Here is an 18,995-nt window from a genome sequence, read left to right as displayed (position 1 = left end):
ATCAACCTTATAGTGTGTTGAGGAAAACCAATTATTCTCATTACTTCCCACAGTTTCGTATGCTGAATACAATCAAAAGCTTTAGAGTAGTCTATAAAATACATTATAATAGGGAGTCTAAATTCTTTATACTTTTCTATGATCTGTCTAAGGCAGCGATTTTCAACCGGTTTGCCGCAGCACACTGGTGTGCTGGGAAAGGTCTTCAGGTGTGCCGTGAGATTTATGAAAACAAATTAATTGAAAGAAATAATGTCGTAATTTGCGCATTTATTTATTAGTGTCTGGTGTTCCATTTTCTTGTGTGTGTAAATCAATCAAAATTATGCTTATTTTTTGCCAGATCATCAAAAAAATTAAAAGAATATATTTTTAGTGTGCCGCAGAATTTTAATAATTAGTCTAGGTGTGCTGTGTTATGAAAAAGGTTGAAAATCACTGGTCTAAGGCAAAGGATCCAATCTCTGGTACCCTTACCTTTCCTAAAACCTGCTTGCTCCTCAGGCATCTCTGCCTCAACTTTGGCCTGAATCCTATTTAGAATGATATTTAATAAAATCTTGCTTGTATGAGATATTAAACTAATAGTTCTATATTTCTTGCAATTCTTCATATCTCTGTTATTATGTAGTGGTATGAAAACCAACCTCTTCCAGTCTTTAGACAAAGATCCTGTCTCCCACATCCTTATAATTTATCTATGAAACACTCTTATCTGTCCATTCCCTGTAACCTTAATTAACTCTGCTGGGATTCCATCTACACCCTGGGCCTTATTGCTATTAAGCTGTTTAACTGCTCTTTCAATCTCATGCCTAAGTGGAGGAGGTTCCAAATTGAAATTTTCCTGGTGAGAGGGCTCCTCCAAATTTTCTTTATCCTCTCTGTTGTACAGTTCCTCACAGTATTTTTTTTCCATCTATGTTTGTTTTCCAGTCTTCTGTTAGTATTGCTCCATTCCCGTCTTTGATGACATTCAATTTGGGCTTAAACTTGTGCTTTAGGTAAACGAAACATGATTTCATAATTGTGCCTCCTCATCTGGAACTCAATCTCTTCACATTTATTGTTATAAAACTTTTCCTTGTTCTGCCTGATGGCTCTTCTGACTTCTCTATGTAATCTCTTATATTCTTAAGTTTCCCAACTTTATTTATATAGCTTTATTTTCCCAACTGCCTTCTTTTGATTAGATCCCATGTTGAATCTGATATCCATGGGCCTCTTGGTCTTCTTATTGGGGCAAGATACTTCTTGGCTGTATCCTGTATTATAACCTTAAATCCTTCCCAAAGCATTTCTGGTGAGTTCTCCTCACTAGTCTCCAAAAATTCATCCACCCAAATTGATGTTTCTTCTGTAAACCCACTAGGAATTACTCTAACATCCAGTCTAGTGGGATATGCCTGACTTGGAAGGTTTAGGAGTTTTAGTCTTACTTTGACTCTAACTGATGGTCTGTCCCACACTCTAGTATGCGCATCAGAGATGTTTGTCTTCAACCTTTGAGAGCCACGATGTAATCAATCTGGTGCCTTGACCTATCAATGTTAGATATCCAAGTATAGGTCTGTTGGTGGGTGTTTCTTTCTGGAAGCAGGTATTGGTAATAACTAATCTGTTAGCATGGGCAAATTCCAACAGTCTTTCACCATGGGTGCTACATTCACCCAGACCGAACATGCCATACTCAGGCCTAACTCTCATGCTCTTTTCCACTTTTGCATTAAAGTCCCCTAAGATGTAAAGTACATCTCTTCTTGGTAGGTAGTCCAAAACAATCTAAGTTTTCATAGAATTCCTCACTCTCTGATGGAGACAGCCCCCCCCCATTAGTAGTGTGCCCTTGGGGTGCACATGAAGCGAATGTCTCCAACCTGGCATCCAAAAGGTACCATCCCTCCTGAACATATTTTTACTCAGCTATGTATTGTCCCACTACTCAGCCTCATGCTGGTTTGAAACAACAAGGGTGGCATGGCCTGCTTGGGAGGAGGGAAGACCATGAAAAGTATACTACAGTCCCCACATCAATCAAACCTCGGGATTTGCTCCCTGCACACTGAAGTCCTCTCTAGATCTAAAGCTGAAGTCATCGGAAAAATATCCCAGAATAAGAACATCAATGTCCTATTACTTCAAGAGATCCATGTGCCTGACACCACCCAAATAGACTCAAGATCCCTGGCCTCTGTAATGTTTAAGAATTTGTAATTTATAGTTTATTATATTGTTTATGATACCTCTTTCTTCTATGTATTTCCCCTCTTACTTCGTTATTTTCGTGGTTGCTTGAACTGGTACAAAAAGCCTATATGCTTTGATTTCAAACTCACGTATAATACTATTTTTCAACTTTAATCCTTTAGTAATCAATGCCATAAAGTATACTCTCACACATGCTATAGTTCGCCCACCGTTCGTAGATCTCTCCTTGGCATTTTGCCAAGAATAGTCAATTCGTGCTGAAGGGGAGAAAGAAATGAAGGATGTACGAATTGGTCGCCAACATGCGAAATCACGTGCTTTCTTGTCTGCCGGTGTACTAGTACTAGCTTGATTTTTGTTGTCGCTTTTTTGCATTATTTTTTATTATTAATTTGTATGATGGATCCAGTACAGTCAACAAGTTCTGTTGTTAAACGTTTCAGTAGCTCTTGCAAAAGAATACTGAATAATGTGCTGACATTCTGCGAAAAAAGAATCATCTCCTTGTTCCCCTTTCTCAAGTCATAAAACGTGCAAGTGCAATTGTGGGCGTATCGGGGTCAACTGTTAAAAGAATTTGTATGGAATCAAAAGGTGAAGGTAAGCCAAAATTTAAATCTCCTAAAAAAAAAAGCGCCAGAGTAAAGAAAACCATCGAAACCGTAGCTTTGAATGATTTTGATGTAGACATTATAAGAAAAACTATTCACGAATTTTACGTGGTCGAGAAAAGAGTGCCAACTGTTCTGAAATTGATTCCTGTGCTTAAAGAAAAAATTAATTTTCCTTGGAAAAGAGAAACTTTAAGGAAGATACTTCATGAAATCAGATTTTGTTTTAAAAAGTCCCAGAATAAAAGGAAACTTATCATGGAGCGAAGTGACATTGTTTTATCTAGAATGCAGTATTTGAGAGCAATAAGACATTTCAGGGAGGAGAAAAGACCGATTGTGTATCTAGATGAAACTTGGATTGATAGTAATTTAACTTATGGAAAATGTGGAGTGCTACAAACCGGAAATGCCTCACGGCGCATAATAATTTTGTGTGCGGGTGGAGAAATGGGTTTTTTACCGAATTCAAACTTACTATACAAAGCCAATTACCATAGGCAAATGAATTCTATGATCTTCGAAAAGTGGGCAGAAGAAAAACTGATTCCAAACCTTCCTAAAAATGCTGTTGTTATAATTGATAACGCTTCATATCACTCTATTCGATTAAACAAAGTTCCAAATTGGTCTAATAAGAAGCAAGTTCTTATGGATTGGCTCTGTGCAAATAACATTTCTCATTCCCCAGATATGCGAAAAATTGAATTGCTTAATTTGGTTAAAAGAAACTTGCCCACAACTAAACTATTTAAATTTGACAAGATGCTCAAAGAGCATGGATTTCTAGCTTTGAGGCTACCACCATATCATTGCGATATTAATGCTATTGAGTATGTTTGGGCAGAAGTGAAAAGTTTCATTCGCCATCGCAACGTAACTGGAGATATTGACATGTCGAAACTTTTTAAGCTTTCAGAACAGGCAATTGAAAGTATTACAGTTCAAAACTGGGGAAAATATTGCTTTCATGTCACCTCATTGGAAAATATGTATTGGGACAGAGACGGAATCTTAAATCTTAAAATGTGTAATGTCAAAAAACCTTCATCTCAGCCATGGGCAAGCAACATGCACCCACCCCCCTGCCGACACACATACTCATCCAGTTATCTATGCAGGAGTTATCAACTCGCACCACTTCATGTGGGGGCTACCAATCTGCTGACCTTAACGGAGAACGATTGGCCAACTGGATGGATATCCATGTGTAGAAGCTTAAGTGCTGTGAGGACATCATGTTGGAGGCTTAATGGATTGTATACAGCACTCAGAAAGGATTAAAAACAGAATTTAATTCTTCCTATATTTCGTCTCAGTCAATGAGACATCTTCAGGGATTACAAAAAAACTAATGTAACATAAAAACAAATAACAAACAATACTAAGCCCAACCACGTAGGTGACACTACAATCCTATCTACGTGGAGCACCCTCTAAGGGCAGTTGTAGGTGGCCTGGAATGTAAAGTGGGACCTCTGGTGATAAGCGTTTCCCAAATCTTAGTTAGCTTAATGAAACCATATTTGTTAAGATTTGGTTGATTCCTGAGAGCTGCTGCTGATTCTAAGAATAGTCTTTCTCTTTTGAATTTGCTGTGGTCGAGCGAGGGATCTGTCGCTTAGCGCCGGAGATAGCAAACAACATCAGACTTGACGTCGCCAACCTCCTCGCCCAGTCTTCTCCTCCAAAAAGTAATTTATCGTCCTCCTAACGCACTGCTCTCATGAAATTAAGAAAAGAAAAAAGTATCGTTATCACCAGAGCTGATAAGGGCAATGCCACAGTCGTTCTTAATGCCACGGAATACTATCGAAAAATGGAAATTATCCTCCAAGATCGCGCTACCTACACCCCGCTAGAAAACGACCCCACAAAAGCACAAGTTAAAAAACTTACTTAAAAAAGTGTCTTCCTGGCCCCCGGAAATCACAAAAAAACTCAAACCTTTCTGTTGGTTTACCAAAAATCCACAAACCCAATTCCCTCCTAAGATCTATAGTAGATGCCACTAACTCACCTTCTTACAAACTGTCAAAACAGCTGGCCTACTCGCTGATCCCGCTCACTGAACTTTCCACATCCTATATAAAAAACTCTACCCATTTCAAAACCCTCATAGAAAATTTAACCTTAAATAACACAGACATATTGGTAAGCTTTGACATCTCCTCGCTGTTTACCAATATTCCCTTAATTGATACCTTAACACTCTTAAAAAACGTTTTTTCTTCTGACATCTTAGATCTCTTTTCCTTTGCCATCTATTCTGGTTATTTTCTTGAAAGAACAAAATCTATAAGCAGATAGAAGGAACCGCCATGGGTTCCCCCCTCTCGCCCCCTCCTGCCAATTTTTATATGGAAGATTTTGAAAAATGAGCCGTAGACTCAGCCCCTCTCAAACCTTCCATCTGGCTAAGATATGTAGATGATGTGTTCTCTATTTGGCCTCATGGCCCAGACACATTAGACGCCTTCCTCAGTCACCTCAACAGCCTACATCCAAGAATCCAGTTCACGATGGAAAAGAACAACTGCTTACCCTTCCTAGACACCTTAGTTACACGCCTTCCCCACAGCACACTTTCCTTCACGGTATACAGAAAACCCACGCACACAGGCAGATACATCCACAAACGCTCCCACCACCACCCTGCTCAACAATATGGCATTATTAAAACTCTTACCAAGAGAGCACACAATCTTTGTTCCAGTGAAATCGCCCATACAACTGAGCTTGACCACATACACAACACTTTCCTCTCCAATGGCTACAGTGATCACAGCATTAAAAGATAATTAAGTCCTCCCCCATTCCCCAGTCTTCTCTTCAAAAAGAGTTTAGAAATGCCATCACCATACCCTACATCCGTGGCACATCTGAAAAAATAGCCAAGATTTTAAAAAAGTACAACCTACACACAGCATTTAAACCCCACCGCAAACTTGCCACCCTTATCCGCTCTACAAAAGATCAGCTCCCTCCTCTCTCAGTGCCTGGAGTCTATAAAGTACCCTGTTCCTGTAAACTGGCGTACTTTGGACAGACAGGCAGATCAGCTACTATCTGCGTGGAGGAACATAAGTCATACATCTGCAAGCACGACTATGGTCAGTCAGGCCTGGCTGACCATGTCTTGGATACAACCCACAGGATCTCATGGTAAAAAACCACCATGCTCCACCACAGCAAATTCAAAAGAGAAAGACTATTCTTAGAATCAGCAGCAGCTCTCAGGAATCAAAAATATCTTAACAAATATGGTTGCATTAAGCTTCCTAATATTTGGGAAATGCTTATCACCAGAGGTCCCACTTTACATTCCAGGCCACCTACAACCATCCTTAGAGGGTGCTCCACTTAGATAGGACTTTAGTGTCACCCACGTGATTGGACTTAGTATTGATTGTTATTTGTTTTTATGTTACATTAGTTTTTTTGTAATCCCTGAAGATGTCTCATTGACTGAGACGAAATATAGGAAGAATTAAATTCTGTTTTTAATCCTTTCTGAGTGCTATATACAATCCATTAAGCCTCCAACATGATGGATGGATATCCAGAACCTTCAACCTCATCTTCGATGCTAAACAACCAGGAATCTTTATCTCTGCCAGATGGGGATAGGCATATACTCTCGACCTATGCATGGTCTCCAGAGGCAATGACAACCACTTCCTACCAATAAATAGATCTATCCTTGGCAGCTTTCCAAACAGCCATCCCTTCCTTCTGGAGAGCAGTTTATCTATTCCACTTATTAAAACTGCTCCAATCCCTAGATGGAACCTACAGAAAGCCAATTGGAAGGAGTTTGGCAAATTGATCATACCATCCTACCTGTGCCCCAAAACTTCACCAGATTTGTCAAATTGGTAAAAACATCAGCCAAAGCAACCATCCCTCATGGTTTCTGGCCCCATTATATACCATGGTGGAGCAAAGAGCTTGAAGATATGCTAACCCGACACAAGAAATCTGGTGACTCATTAGTGGCTAAAGAACTAATAAGGCTCCTGGACGACAATAGAGGAGAGAGAGAGAGAGTCAAGTTCTTCCATGGCTGATAGCCATGAAAGAACTTGACTTGACTTCTCCAAACTCATTAACTTGACTTCTCTAAATCTAGTCAGAAAAGCTAGTCCCTACTGAGAAAACGTGGAGGAGCAGGTTTCAGGAGGTGACACCAGACCAAGTTGCATCCCATCTATTTTCAACATCTAAAATCAATTCAAAAACCTCCAGAAAGGACATAAAAACTACAGAGACACAACTTAGCTTCAAGCCTTGAAACTTCAGACCTCTGTAACTCCATCACAACAAAGGAAATCCAGGAAGCCCTATCACGTACCAAGAATAGCAAGGCTGCTGGCCTCCATCACGAGTTCCTTAACACATTCATTGTCAAGCCGAAAATTGGAATTTCGTGTGGTGGCGAAATTATCACGCGATATCGCGTGATAATTTCGCCATGTTATGGCGATATGTAATTCGGTCTAATAAGTTATATATTTTACAAATAAAAAACATTTAAATATAATAATTATAACTTTAATTATCAGTCTTTTATAATCACAGAATTTTTAAAAATAACGCACAAATAGAAAAAAATAATTATCAAAAATCAACATTTATAGGGAACTTACTAAAAAAAAAAAAAAAACAATACTCAAAATAAATAAAAACCAAACTTCAAGCATGCTAAATCAACGAATAACTAAACAAAATCATCGCGTCGTCGCCTTGTCCAAACACCGCCACTGTGCGGACTGGCTAACATAAACAATAGACAATGGCTGGCGGCCATCCCCACTCCACGAAAGTCGATCTCTTCCTTAGTGGCCAATAAAAATATTATGCGCCGTTTCGCTGTGGCTGCTATACTATTCCACTTAGAAACTTGATAGCAACGTCCACGCGATAACGCGTGATCAGCCATTTGGTGGGAGCTCGCATCACGCGATATCACGTGATTGGCAATGAACGTGTTAAACGCCTTGGGCAGTGCGGAAAGGCATAGCTGTCGGGTACCGATCTCCACTCATCTCTACTGAAGAACTACCAGCCCTCTGGGCAAGAATCTAAGATAATTGCAATTCCCAAGCAAGGGAAAGACCCCCAGCTCCATTGGAAACCTTCGCCTAATTGCCCTTCTATGTTCAACCTACAAGCTCCTGAAAAGAATCATACTGAATAGGATCTCCTTGTTCATCGAGATGGTGCTCCCTATAAAACAAGCCTGGCAGAAACTGATGTGATCGTCTTGGCTTTAACAACTCAAATTGAGGCTAGCCTCTAAAAGAAATTAAAATCTGGAGCTGTCTTCATTGACTTGACATTGGGCCTATGATACAATCGGGATCAGATGCTTGGGTCCATACTGGAGGAAGGAAAAGCAGACCCAGATTCCTTCAGAATGGCTTGCCCCAGGGCTCTATTTTGATTCCACATTCTCTCAACAAGATCAAGCAAATATATGTAAGCAGATGACATAGCGATACTTCACCAACTGCCTTCTTTCGACTCCCTGGAGAACACTTTGAACACATACCATGATATTTTTGGATTTTGCTAAGGCTTTTGACAGAATACAGCATAAAATGGAGAAAATGGGTTTGGGTTATACATTAGCATGAATAAGAGGATGACTGACTGACAGATATCAAAAAGTGGTATACGGGGGATCTGAGTCTGCAAGGTAACGAGTGGTGTACCACAAGGTTCAGTGCTTGGTCCACTGTTATTCAATCTGTACATTAATGATATTGGGAAGGATTTGACAAGTGACATACAGTTATTCGCTGATGATACAAAGATAGGTAGGGTAATCAGGAAAGCTGTTGATATGCAGTCTTTGTAGAATGATTTGAATAGGCTGGAATTGTAGGCATGGGAAAATGGGTGTCAGTTCAATGTCAGTAAATGTAAAGTCATTTCATTCACTTCGTCATGATTAGATATCCAATGTCGTATTATATTGGTGGGATTAGGCTAAAAGAAACTGGTGAGGCTAGGGATCTTGGAGTGTTAATAGATAGGAAGTTGAAGTTTAGGGCCATGTGGCAAAGATTGCAAATATAACTCAAAAGATAATTGCAATGCTGAAACAAACATTCACATGTAAAGATAAGGATGTTATTTTGCCTCTTTACAAGGCCTTGATAAGACCTCACCTGGACTATTGTGCGCAGGTCTGGTCTCATGGTTTCCGTTGTGATTCTGTATAGTGGAGAGAGTACAAAGGAGAATGTTAAAAATGATATCAGGATTGTGGAATACTGATTATAAAGACAGATTGAGAATTTGTAGACTGCAGACACTAGCAAACAGGAGAAAGAGGGGTGATATGATTGAGACTTACAAACTTCTGAAAGGGTGATACAGGTTTTCAACTGATGGAATTTTTCATATTATGGAGGGTGGGGAAAGGACAAGAGGCATCCTTGGTAGCTGAGAATGAAAGCTGCCAAGAAGGGTGTGAGGGCTAGATTTTTCTGTCAGAGGGTGGTGCATGATTGGAATGGATTGCCATTGTAAGTGCAAACAGCGTGAATGAATTCAAGAATAAGTATGATAGCTGGTGTGTGTGTGTGTGTGTGTGTGTGTGTGTAGTATGTGGCCTCCCTCGATGAGTCTGACTCCCTGGAGGTGTCTCTTAATAATAATAATATTTCGAGCAGTGGCACTTAAAGCCAAATCCCGCCTAAACAGTCCACGCCTTTCCAACTTTACAACAAGGAGGCAAACCGCCAACTCAACCTAATTTTCTGTGGCAGCCCAGTCAAGCATGATCCTCATCTGCCTTAGATAGAAGTCTGACCTACAAAACTCACATTCATAAAGTTAAAAACAAAATAAAAACAAGAAACAATAGCATCTGAAGACTAAATGGAACTAGCTGCAGATGCAGAGCCGAGGTATTTAGGATCTCGGGCCTGGGCCTTGTTTGCTTTGCCCAATTGCCCTTCTGTGTTCAACCTACAAGTTCCTGGAAAGAATCGTACTGAATAGGGGCATGTGAGATTGTGAGCATGGATTCTAGGAAGTGTAAGGTTGTCTTGGCTTTGAGAGCAAGCAACTGATCCAGACTGTATCATATGCCCGATTAGCTCGATCGTGTGCATGAGTACTGTGCACCAGTCTGCGAAAGAAGTGCTCACACAAACATTATTGACTCCCAACTGAACATAACCATGCACACAATTAGTGGGACCCTGAACTCCACCCCTCTGCCATGGTTACCAGTGCTTTCCAACATAGCCCCACCAAATATACGAAGAAGGAAGGCTTCACTAAAAGAACTGGAGAAGATCACAAGTAACTCCCTACTGCCTCTCCACTCAACCCTTATAAATCCCCCTAAAACCCAGCTGAAGGTATCCATTTTGGGACATAACCAGACCCTTTTCTGGTCAAGCACCTTCAACTCACAACATATGGAACCAACAATGGACTATGAACTTGCCAACAAATGGCTCTCCTGTGAAAGACCACTGCAGCTACCAGCCCAGCTTCATCCTTCCAGAAGATTATGGACAGCTATCAACAGAATTAGGGTGAATCAGGGAAGATGCCACTATTTCCTACATAATGTACTATGGCAAATAGCCCTTACTGTGACTACACCATGTCTTACAGACTATCAAACATATCTCAGTGACTGCCCCCTTCACCGTTTCCATGGCGACTGTCAAAGGAAGCTCTAGAGTGGCTTCTAACATTGGACACTGAACTATAGCTGAACTCTTCTCCATTCCATCTGGTCTCTGTAATTCCCAAGATGTCAATTTTATACCTTTCCATCTCTTTACAGACAATATCAAAAGTACCCATCTGTAGAACCCAAACATTCCATGTGCCTGTGTAAAAATTCCCTTCCAAGATTAATCTTATACGTCTGTATTCCTCATTCACAATATCACTGACTTCTGTTGGAGGCAGTAATATACTTCTCAAACAGGACCCTCTGCCATGAACATGGCTCTGATTATTCTATGCAACAACCGATGCAGCATGAAATATATTATAAGGCACAACCATATTAGCATTTTGGAGTCAATGAAAGAAAAAAAAAAAAGTGGTAGGTTGCAGAGGTCCTTGTCACATAACTGGGAACTTTTATTCCCCATTCATCCCACATTGGCCTGGTGGGTTGGGACTTCCACCTACTAAGTGAGGCAGACTCCCACTGCATAAGACAAAATGAAATAGCAAAATAGGAAAGATTCACCCCCTCGAATACTCTAACAGCAATGGAAGAAAGGAGAAAGAAGAAAAGAAAGGAGAGGGACCAGACTTTCGGTTTGCTATTCCTGTACTCACTAAAGTGAGCCCTTGAGGTTTTTTTTTTTTTTTTAGTAAAGATGGTAAATTAAATGTGGAAGCAGACAATGGAATAAGCAAAGGTGGAGAGTATCTGAGTATATTTATATGGAATAAGAGAAAAATGAGCTAAACACGGAACTAGCAGTATACGAGAATGTTCAAACCAATTTTAAGTTATGGATCTGAGAGTTGGGTTATAAATAAAGCAGTTGATCAGACTGGAGACCACAGATATGAGTTCTGAGAAAAATTCTGGTGAACAGATGCCATCAATAGTAGAATCTATGAACACTGACATATTAGGAAGGGACTTGACAATGACATTTTTAGTATTCCAATAAAGGGTTAGTAGAGCTAATCTAAGGTAGTAGGATTGCTCATAAACAGAATAGGAGAGAAAAGGTTAGCAAAAAGGGGGGGGGGGTTGATTTTCTCTGCTATCTTGGCATCAAGATGGCAGTGAAAATTCCACAGAAAGAACAAGATCTTGGTGGGCTGATGCAGTCAGAAGTGACCTAGAGATATAAGATCTGACAATATTAGAGTGCTGACAAGTGACAGACAAATTTGGAAGTAAATTATTGAGAAGCCATTAATAATAATATAAAAAAATCACATTGTCACAGTATCCTGTACACTCACCACCTGGAGGGTGCATATCAAGAAATAGATGATGATTAAAAATGTTATATTTTTGCATAAACTAATCAAATTATCATCCTTCTAACTCGGCGATTTTCAACCGGTGTGCCGCGAGATTTATGAAAACAAATTAATTGAAAGAAATAATGTTGTAATTTGTGCATTTATTTATTAGTGTCTGGTCTTCCATCTTCTTGTGTGTGTGTGTGTGTGTGTGTGTGTGTAAATCAATCATAATTATGCCTATTTTTTGACAGATCATCAAAAAAATTAAAAGAATATATTTTTAGTGTGCTGCAGAATTTTAATAATTAGTCTAGGTGTGCCGTGTTATGAAAAAAGGTTGAAAATCACTGTTCTAACTCATGATTCTTGCCATGAACTGAAACCAGTTGTATGTTCTATCTTTGAACTGTTGCCTATTATATGATTGATGATGGATAATCAATTTTTGTTTGAAATATTTGGATTTCATATTTTCAATGCACTTCATTTTCCTTGTGGATACATGTTCATATGTTAGTTTAAATGTCATAATTAAGTCTACTGTTACATTAGTAGGAAAATGTGTACTATCGTATTACACATGTATGAAAAGAAAGTATAGTTAGTCAGATGAAATCCAGATTACTGCTAACATCAAACATCTTATTACTAGAATGTAACCCTGCCTTTGATCTTGGGCTGTTAGTTAAGCTTTTCATATTGGCTAGTTTTGCCTTTGATGTTGGAATGGGTTTAGGGTCTACCCTTTAATAATATTATTTTTTGCTCTTTGTTAAGCTATTTTTACAAAAAATGAGTGTTCAATTGTTCTTGACCATCCACTCACCCAACAATTATGAAGGATTCAATGTCATAATAACTCAATGTACTATTTTAATAATGTGACATGAAACTTTCAAAATCTGCTATATTTTTGGATCATTCTTAATTTGCTGTTAGATAAGAGATGTGGTACTATAATTTAAAAACAGAATACTGCTGAACATCACAGGGAGAGAGGGAGGGATGCTGTGAAATAACTTGTTTAATGCATGAATCAAAGAAACAAAATTAATTTTATATAATACTAAGAATTACCTAAAGTTTTCAAATCATCTAGGGCTTTCTGTCTATACAGGTAAGCTGGAACAGCTGAAAAGTCAGTAAAAAAAACTTTTACAAGAACTGAAGAAATACCTTAAATTATTATGGTTTTGTATTGACAATAGTCAATAACTGTTAATACGATTAACAATAATATAAAGATAGATTTCATTAATGTCTTTAACTTATTTAAAACCCAGGTTACTTTTACCACTTTGAAACATTTATTACAAAAACTCAAAGTTTATTCACAAATATTTAAACATTGTTGGTCCGAAATCTATCTACAGCTGTCCATTTATTGAAGGCCATCCATGACTTTTACCTTTGCATGAGCAATCTTTATCCATGAACAGCTAAGAGGAGGAAATAAATGCAAATATAGAACACAAAAGAGATAAACAATCGTTTTCTCAGCTTGAGCAACATGCAATACTGAGGCAACTTTCCGATCACGTATAAAATGGTATGTCAGATACAGCCCTGTACAGTGGCAAAGTAGTAGGCAATTTTCATTGCCTAGTATAAGGCTCTAAGCCCACCAGCAATATACTAATGTCTAATAGGACCCCAGCCTTTTGTAGGATTCGCATAAAAAAAAAAAGTCACAAAACAGACAAAATTGCAAACAGAAGAGCAACAGAATTTATAATAAAACAGAAATGGAAAATACGGATTAAAATACTGTAGTATTTTCTTTTAATGAATTTTAATGAAATTCTTTTAATGAATGCATGAATTCCATGCATAAAAGTCTGCAAACTTATCATATATTAATAATGTACCCTGGACAGGTGAGGGGTTAAATACTGCTCTAGAGACCAAATATAGAACTTTATCAAGTTGCTTCAGGGCTCCAATAAGCAGGGTGATGGTCACAATACCAGATGATGAAATTCATTTTCCGCCTAAAGAGACTTTTTTTTTTTTTTTTTTTACACTCATCAATGACAACAGTGGGATTCAAACCTGAAGCATGTCAGCTGGAGAGCAGAGAGGCTGTTCACTTGTTCAACCAGGCTGGTAAATTACAATTACTTTATATGTGTAGAATTTTAAAGTACCATAGTCATCAATGCTCTGCACTAGATGACAGGGATGAAATAAGTAAAGTACAACAGAACCCTAGAGAACAGAATATTAAAACAGAATAGAAAAGTTAGATGTGTACCAATCATGATGTGATACACATAATGTTGCAAACAAAGAGTCTGGACTAAATTACCAGTAGCATCCAACACAAATTAGAAAAAAGAATATTTATATAGATGGTAGATGTCTTTCATCACTTGCTGAAACACCACAACCTACTTATTTGAGGCACAAAGTGACCTTTGCTTTGCTTCATCTCTCGGGTTAGGTTTCTGCAGGTGAAGGCCTCTGCTGCTGTTTGTGCTCCCCATACAATATCCTGCTAATGCTTACATTGCCAGGTTTTGCCTAGAGGAAGGCCAAGTATAGTAGCTCGCAGAGGGACTGTTTCAGGCCACATCTGGAGTCTGGGCACACCCTGTGTGAGAGAGGTCATCACTATGTCCATTATCCCATTGCATGTCCCATGCTTTAAACTTTTCTATTATTTTATTAGCAACCATGATAGACAACATAACAGGAGGGTGTGGAAAGGACGCGAGGATATCTATGGAAGTTGAGAATGAATTTTATCAAGAAGGAGGTTAGGGTTAGATTTTTCTCTCATAGAGTAGTGCGTGATTGGAATGGATTGTCATTGAATGTTGTGTGTGCAAGTAGTGTGAATGAATTAAAGAACAGGTATGACAGCTGGTGTGAATAGTATGTCCTCCCTCAATGAGTTTCTGACTCCCTGGAGGTCTCTTAATAATAATATTGCTAGGGAACCGATATTTCCTCCATTTGAGATTAAAGCAATTTCCACAGGATGGATGCCAGTCAGTACACAGGAACAAACCTGTTTGTAATTCTTTGGGAGGCTTTGTGACCAACTGACAAATAATCCTGCTGATGTTTACATTGCCAGGTTGTGCCTGAAAAAAAGTCGAAGTATAGCAGCTTGCAGAGGGACTGTTTGAGGCCATACCTGGATTGTGAGAGCGGTGATCACTAGGTCCATCATCCCCATTGCATGCCTATTTAAATTTTGATATTATTTTACTAGCGACCATGATAGACAACATTACAGATTCCAGTGTCACTGCAGTTAACATAAAACTAGACCACTAAATATATTTCTAAAAATATCAAAATTGCACCAAAAAAAACGTGCATATATATATATATATATATATATATATATATATATATATATATGTCAGCGTATAGGATGATTGGCGTACAAGACGAGGCCTAAATTTTAGGCTATTTTTAAGTTTTAAGCTTATGTTGGTTGTCCCCAATTTCTTCTTTCTTGTATTAATGCAACATTAGGTATTGTTGTTATATCTGTTATTTTTATATCTATACATATCCGTTATTTTTTTGCATAGCAAAGATTTAGTATTTACGCGAATTACCCTAAGTAAAAGTGATTAACCCCAATTTTAATTAATTATTAATTTTGAATTTTTTTTTAATTTTGGGATTATTAAAATTGTTATCATTTAAAATCATGGAACCAGCAACAAAATGTAGAAAGTATGAAGCTCGAAATGGCAAAGCAAACTAATAACTGTGCTGCTGCAAGAAAGTTTGACATAACCGAGAAGATGGTAAGAGAATGGAGGAAAAAAGAAGACATGGCAATTTTTTCTTTGGCAATTTTAAAAAAATTGTCAAAGAAAAAACGTGCAATGAGAATGGGAATCACTTAATGGCTGCAACTGGAAAATCATGTTGCAGAATGGGTATTCGAACAAAGGCAGAATGGTTATGAATAAATAATGTGTGGAACATGCAACCAGGCAGTATAATGAAGAAACACAGTTTATTAGTATGGGATATGTTTTGTAGTCATTTAACTGAGAATACTAAAATTCTAGAAAAAAAGAACAGAAAAATTGCTGTTACATCAAGCGGTTTAACTTCTATATTGCAACACTAGACGTCTGCTTGAACAAACCATTTAAAGATCACATGCGAGAAGAGTGGAATAATTGGATGTTGGCTGGTGAAAAATCATTTACAAATGGTGGATCTATGTGTGCTGCATCGCTTGATATGTTGTGCAATTTTGTGATCAAAGCATGGAATAAAGTAAACGTAGAGACTGTAATAAAATCATTTAAAAAGTGTGGTATCTCTAATCTTATGGATGGTACGGAAGATGATCTGTTGCGAGACACTGATGAAGATTAAAACGAAATGAATTCAGCAGATTCAAACTGGGATCCATATGACAATCATTTAAACAATTAATCTGAAGAACTATTTTCAACCGATGAAGAAAATTAACATGAAAATTGAGGTTAATAATTATTATTTGTTTTTTAAGAGACTTACATCTATTGTAATATTTTAAATCAATTTAGGTAACAAAAAATTAATTTTATTTGTTTATAAACACTGCCTATTATTTTCTTATATAACAATGAATTGTAACTACCTAAATGTTCATCCAAGAAATTAAGCTTCCCTTTTTATACTCGCCATATAAGATGACCCATGATTTCGAGGGGTTTTCTGTAGTATTTTAAAGTCGTCTTATACACCGACATATACAGTGTGTGTGTATGTATATATATATATATATATATTCCAAAGAAAATCCAACAAAATATCAGAATTACATGCAATTCTGAATGGACTGTAATTACTAACATTCGGGTCTTAATTTAAATATCAATATATTGTGAATCATACCTACAGACATCTGAACTTGATGTGCTATTCATCACTTGTGCATTTATTAGGTCTGATATCTCATCACAAGCTCTTATCCAGCCTGTTTCCAAAAAAAAAATGTGTGATAAAAGTCAACTATCATTCTATCGCTCTGACCTACATACTCGCCAAATACCAACTGCTTCACTACTTGGGGACTCGCTCACCAACTACTTAGTTATCATCAATATTAAACTGGGCAAATAAGTATGAGTGGGGGCTTCCAGTTTAATGTTGCAAAGTGTAATTTTTTTAAATGTGGGAAGCAAAGATGAGACACAGATTTAAGAAGGGTGGGGATACTTTAGAAGAGGAGGCGGAGATGCCACATTTCAGGGTGATGGTGGATAGAACATTTTGCTAAAATTGTGAGGACAGCACAGCATATTATGTTGATAGGAGGAGGAGGAGGAGGAGGATATAATTCAGACATATATGCTGGTAAGGAGTTATTACCAGATCAATGCAGATGAAGTTTTTACACGATAAGACAAGGGGCCATCAACTCCCAAGATCTCTCATCTCCTCCATCTCTCCTCTAAAATATCCCCACTAATCTGTAACTCTGCATCTCATCTTTGCTTCCCTAATTTTAAAAAATTACACTTTGCAACATTGAACTATGAACCAGTGGGACCTACCACAATGAATCTTTGGACTACATAGCAGTTTGATTATGATAATAAACTCAATATTGGATTATCCATGTTAAAAATTTGGGAAACTATTACCATCAAAACCGTATTTAATTTTTTTAAGAATCATAATAGTGTAAAAGTTTACAATTTGGCATCTGCACAGATGCACATAAAATACAATTGTTTATACCATGTAGTTTTAATCCACTGTATTTGAATTTTATATTGTTTATTCTTCGAGACTGAAGATGGTTTACAATACATAAACTAGAGCCTTCACAGCTCAGTCAATATAGATGAAGCCCTTTGGTCAGAAAGACCGGAGTTCAATTCCCGTCTATGACATGAGGAACCTTTATTTGGTCTCTTTCAACTAAAGGTGAGTTAGATGATCTCATACAGAAGTAGAGGATTTTTTCATCCAGAAACGCAGATTTTTCATCCCTCAGAACAGGCAAACCAGCCCTGTGAACACACACATGGAACTACAGTCATAAAAAATATATATACTTAATCCCTCATCAGGAGGGCTTGATCAGTACCCCCCCAAAGGTAGGGGGAAAGGGGGAGGGTAGAAATCCAATATGAATATTATTATATTATTAATATACAAAAAACTAAAAGATTAATGCTTCCCAAATTTCAAGCAATTTCATGCCTCCCCTAAATTTGTTGAAGTTTGTATAGTTCTTAAAGATGAGGCAGATTACTCATCATCTCTTGTATTTATATATACTATAGTGAGTAAGGTAGCTAGCCTTTATTCCAGCTATCCTATGGAAGATGTCCAAATCATGGTCAACACATCCTGAGTGGTCTTAGCAGTGGAACCAAATGTAGTTCTTGCACTTTGTGATTCTGATGTTAGCTCTCCTGCCTGTTTGGCCATGGTAGAACAGCTTACAGCTGCAAGGTAGTAAACACCAGGAAGGCCTAAGAACTGTATCTTCGGGGGGGGGGGGGGGGGTCAACTTTTACGGTCTTTAAGTAGATACAAAGTTTTTTCAGACATATGGGATGACAAATTAAATGGCAAAACAAATTAAATATGTTTTGTATGTGGTTGGGGAGGTTATGAAGTTTTAATTTTTTTTTTTTTTATTGGGTGGGGAATGTAGTACTGTAGTGACTAGGAAGGTGTTGCGAAAGTGGTCAAGTTTAGGGCTGAAGGATTATTATCAAAACAATCAATTTTTCTCCATTGTACAAACTTTTACAACGATGCCATTAGAGGGGAGTGACTGTTGGTGAATATATATCTACCTGTGTGTGGGAGGGTATTCTAAAGCAAGAATTCATCAGGTTGCCATGTGATCAAGAAATCTATGACCATTGTCATTTTCTTTTAATAAGGTGAATTGGATCCTGAGATGTTGTGTTAGAAAGGTATTAATAGCATCTGAGCCATGTGGCCACATGGAGAACACATCAGATACATAGTGATAGCCAATAGGTCTGTGTGGATTGAAATTTAAGACTATCTCTTCAAAGGTCTCCATGAAGTAGTTTAGCATGGGAGGGGGGGAGGAGGCATGGCTGTCCTCTCTCTTTGTTTATGGAATTATCCTTGCCAAACTAAATAACCAGAGTTCATGATGAACTAAAACATGGCTGAGATATTGAAAAAGAAATTCAGTTTGGATAAGGTCTATGGTGTCTTTAAGTGGAATACTGGTACAGT

The 18,995-nt window shown here is 37.9% G+C and overlaps 1 protein-coding gene across 2 annotated transcripts in view; it reads right to left on the bottom strand.

Annotated features, from left to right (window-relative positions):
* The window catches only part of LOC150099687 (lipid transport auxiliary protein 1-like), a 110,765-nt gene that overhangs the window by 35,890 nt on the left and 55,880 nt on the right, over positions 1-18,995 (bottom strand). For both annotated transcript variants that reach the window (XM_090403523.1, XM_090403522.1), the window contains exon 5: positions 12,873-12,926. In XM_090403523.1, the coding sequence (XP_090259649.1) occupies positions 12,873-12,926 (54 nt within the window). The remainder of the gene's footprint in view (positions 1-12,872; positions 12,927-18,995) is intronic.

This window comes from Typopeltis vanoorti, chromosome 14 (genome assembly GCF_054136105.1).
Source record: "Typopeltis vanoorti isolate ZY-2024b chromosome 14, IOZ_Tvanoo_1.0, whole genome shotgun sequence".
Taxonomy (NCBI): Eukaryota; Metazoa; Arthropoda; class Arachnida; order Uropygi; family Thelyphonidae; genus Typopeltis; species Typopeltis vanoorti.
Note: the sequence above shows the minus strand (reverse complement) of the source record. Positions and strands in the feature narration are given on the sequence as shown.